The 3367-nt window shown below is 43.9% G+C and overlaps 1 protein-coding gene across 1 annotated transcript in view; it reads left to right on the top strand.

The window, feature by feature from the left end:
* The first annotated feature begins 409 nt into the window (after positions 1 to 409).
* Positions 410 to 3367, top strand: part of LOC122256174 (uncharacterized) — a 3478-nt gene continuing 520 nt past the window's right edge. The window contains exons 1-3 of the mRNA XM_086535739.1: positions 410 to 1447; positions 1779 to 1937; positions 2353 to 3367. The exon at positions 2353 to 3367 is cut by the window's right edge and continues 520 nt beyond it. Of these exons, the coding sequence (XP_086391865.1) occupies positions 905 to 1447; positions 1779 to 1937; positions 2353 to 3367 (1717 nt within the window). The 5' untranslated portion in view covers positions 410 to 904. The remainder of the gene's footprint in view (positions 1448 to 1778; positions 1938 to 2352) is intronic.

The raw sequence follows: 3367 nt of genomic DNA, 5'->3' as shown, positions 1-3367 counted from the left end.
TATATATATATATAATATATATGTATGTGTGTGTCTGTGTGTCTGTGTTTGTGTGTGTGTGTGTATATATATATATATATATATATATATATATATATATATATATATATTATATATATATATAAACATGACTTGCAAAACACTCTTCCGTGTTGATAAATGGCAGATAAATCCACTATACACAAAACAGATATATAAACATATATATATATATATATATATATATATATATATATATATATATATATATATATATATAAACGTATACGTGTTTGTGTGTGTGTGTTGTGTGTGTTCGCGTGTGTGTTTGTGTTTGTCCGTGCTTGTGTGTGTGTGTGTGTTCTATCAACTGTGCATTCATACGGTATCAAATAATGAGCTTGATCTCGAATGTAAAACGAAAATGCAATACAATTGTATTTCATATGAAAAATAGATAATGAAGGACGTAAATATAGCACCACTGTTTTTAACAGGTCCTTCACGGGGACGCCACGCGGCCGATGATCCTGATTGGATAGCCAGTGGATCGGCATTTTTTCTCCATAAGTCTATTTATTTTGTTTTTGGGAGGAAAGCAAGTTAGAAATCTTAATGAACGGCGTTGAATTTCTCTAATCCCTCCCTTCGCTGGCACAGCTCAGTGACACGTGCATTCTAAAGTGGTTTGGTCGAATTGAAAACATTTTACACTTGAGTCCACAAACCCCTGGCCGTTTATTTGCCCTTCTCCACTTCACCTTTTCCTCCTCTTCTTTCTCTGTTTACTTCTCTTCCTTCTTTGCTTACTTCCCCCTTCTGCCCACTCTCCCAACTACCCCTCCCCCTCCTATCCAGAATTCCACTTTCAACAGACTCGTCACTCGTTTTTCATCTCTGTTTTGTTGTTGTTGTTGTTCTTCGTATGTCTTTTATTTTATTTTTCCCAATTACGTGTTCGCCATTGTTTGGACACATTATTCCAGTCATTGTGATGCAGCCCGCCCCTGCCTCGCCGCCCTCTGCTTCCTCCAAGTTTAGTTCTTTCTACAGCTCGCCGTCAAGAACTCTTCCCGATTTGCTATCTCTGCCTTCTGTCCCTCCCTTTTTTCATTTCCATTCCTCTTCTTTTTCATCATGTTCTCCTTCAGGTACTCCTTTCCCTTGCCCTCCTTCTCCACCTTTACTTCCATCTTCATCGTCTGCTATAGCTTCTTATCCCCCCTTCTCTTTACCTTCCTCCTTCTCTCCTTATCTTCCTCTTCCACCGATTTCCTCCCGTTCCTTCTCCTCCCCTGTGCTTCCTCCGCGTACCCCTACCCCTCTCCCCCTCCTCTCTCCCCGTGTCATGACACCTAACCTAGACTCGCCGTCACCCCTGCCATCGTCAACAAAAACAACAACAGCATCGCAGCAGAGACGCATTCCGTCCCGTCGACCGTACATCAGGCACCCTAAACCCCCACAGGTAGGGATACTCACGATAATAATATGAATACAATAGCAAATAAATAAAACAATGTAAATAAAACCATCTGAACATCAGCACGAACACAAAAGTTAGTGTTACATTTTCTCTTCTTAATGTGATTGTTTTATAACACCAATATTTTTTCTTATATATGTCAATCGTTATCATGGTCATTGAGCATATTATTTTCTTTTTCTTCCTTTCATCATATTCTTATTATCCTACTCCTCCTCCTCATTCTTCCTCTTGTCTGCTTCGCCTTCCTTTCCTTGCCACACCTACATCTAGTATACTTCCTCCTCTTACCACTTCATAAATTTCCACGCAGTCATACGTGGAACTGATAGCTGAGGCACTGCAGTCGTCGCCTTCAGGCGCCCTTAGTCTCGCAGGAATAACCCACTTCCTCCGCCTCAGGTATTCCTTCTTCAGGGGAAGCTATCAGGGTTGGAGGAACTCGGTGCGGCACAACCTCTCCCTTAACCAGGTAACTTGTGTCTATAATTAGTCACGTTTTAAAAATGCATTTTATTACATGTTTTTTGTTGCTAATTCCGTCATTCATCTTATATACCAAACAGTTTTCTTTCAAATTGATGACTAATAAGCATGTCAGTAAATCTGGAATCCGTGTACCATTTTTCATAAATTCCCTCTCAGCAATCCATTCACCCTTGCGAAATGTGACATTTAGACAAGACATGTAATTTGTGCAACCACTCCAGTAACTCAGTGGTGTCTCGGTCAAATGTTGGATATCAGTCAGCTGTTATCAAGCGTATTGATCTGATGGCTCCGTCACTTTTTTGTATGTTATCATCATCACCTCCATAGTGTATCTATCAATCACTGATGCCTCACTTCGCCTCAACACTGATACACTCTTGTCTACTTTGCTTCAGTGTTTCCGGAAGATTCTTCGTGACCCGCGGCGCCCTTACGGCAAGGACAACCTCTGGACTCTCGATCCTCGCTATCTGCCACGTCCCTCCTGGAGAAGAACGGGGACCGTTGCTGCCAAGTACGGAAGCGCTCCTGCTGGAAGCTCGACGGAGGAGAAACACGGACGTGAAAGTGACATTCTGTTTCATGCTTCTACTTCGGAATCTGGTACACTCAGCGTTCCTCGTTCATCCTCGACCTGCATCGTGGATTCTTCATATACTCCTTCATCAAGCCCTCCTCCCCCCAAACCGCCTTTCCCACTCCCGTCTCCATCCCCCCCTCCTCCTCCTTCTCCCCCTCCCTCCCCTCCGCCTCCCCCGCCTGCCCCTTACGGCGGATTAACAAATCAGTTTTCACGAAGGGCATTGACGCCGTCTCCAGTTTCCAAAAGTGACCCCAGTCCTTCTAGCAACTTCCATGTCTGTCGATCAAATACCACCAATGCCCTTTATCTTGACGAGGATTCCAGCTTCAAGGAGAGAACAACCAAGGCTTTAAATAGTCATTTTGTCTCTTCCACTTTTGGCGAGTCCAAACTTCGCTCCCCACCTCGAGAGCAAGATGTGCCTCTAAAACGAGTTCCTTTGGAGTACTCAGGTACTGGACACGTTGTTTTAAGATCTCGAAGCATGCCTGCGTCACAACCCAACCGAATCCCATTCACTGCCAGAGATTTCTTGAAGGCAACCGGCTATTCCAGAGTGAGTGACATGCAGTGGAATCTACTGGAAGAACCTTTTCACACCCGAATAAAGAAGCCGGGTCTTCATACCAGAGAAGATAAGCCAAATAGGTTAGATTCCTCAAGGAGGGCAATAAGTTCTATCACGTTCCATCCGTCCTTAACAGACGCGCTTTCCGAAAATTCAGAGTCAGGGTTCGAGGATGGCCCTCAGGTCGTCGTCGTGAAGGAGGAGATGCATCGTCCCATGACAGGAGTCATCGCCAGCCACTCAGCGGAAAAGCAATCGT

The sequence above is a fragment of the Penaeus japonicus genome, unplaced genomic scaffold (assembly GCF_977035675.1).
Source record: "Penaeus japonicus unplaced genomic scaffold, GWHDUDI00000001_assembly GWHDUDI00000004, whole genome shotgun sequence".
Taxonomy (NCBI): Eukaryota; Metazoa; Arthropoda; class Malacostraca; order Decapoda; family Penaeidae; genus Penaeus; species Penaeus japonicus.
Note: the sequence above shows the minus strand (reverse complement) of the source record. Positions and strands in the feature narration are given on the sequence as shown.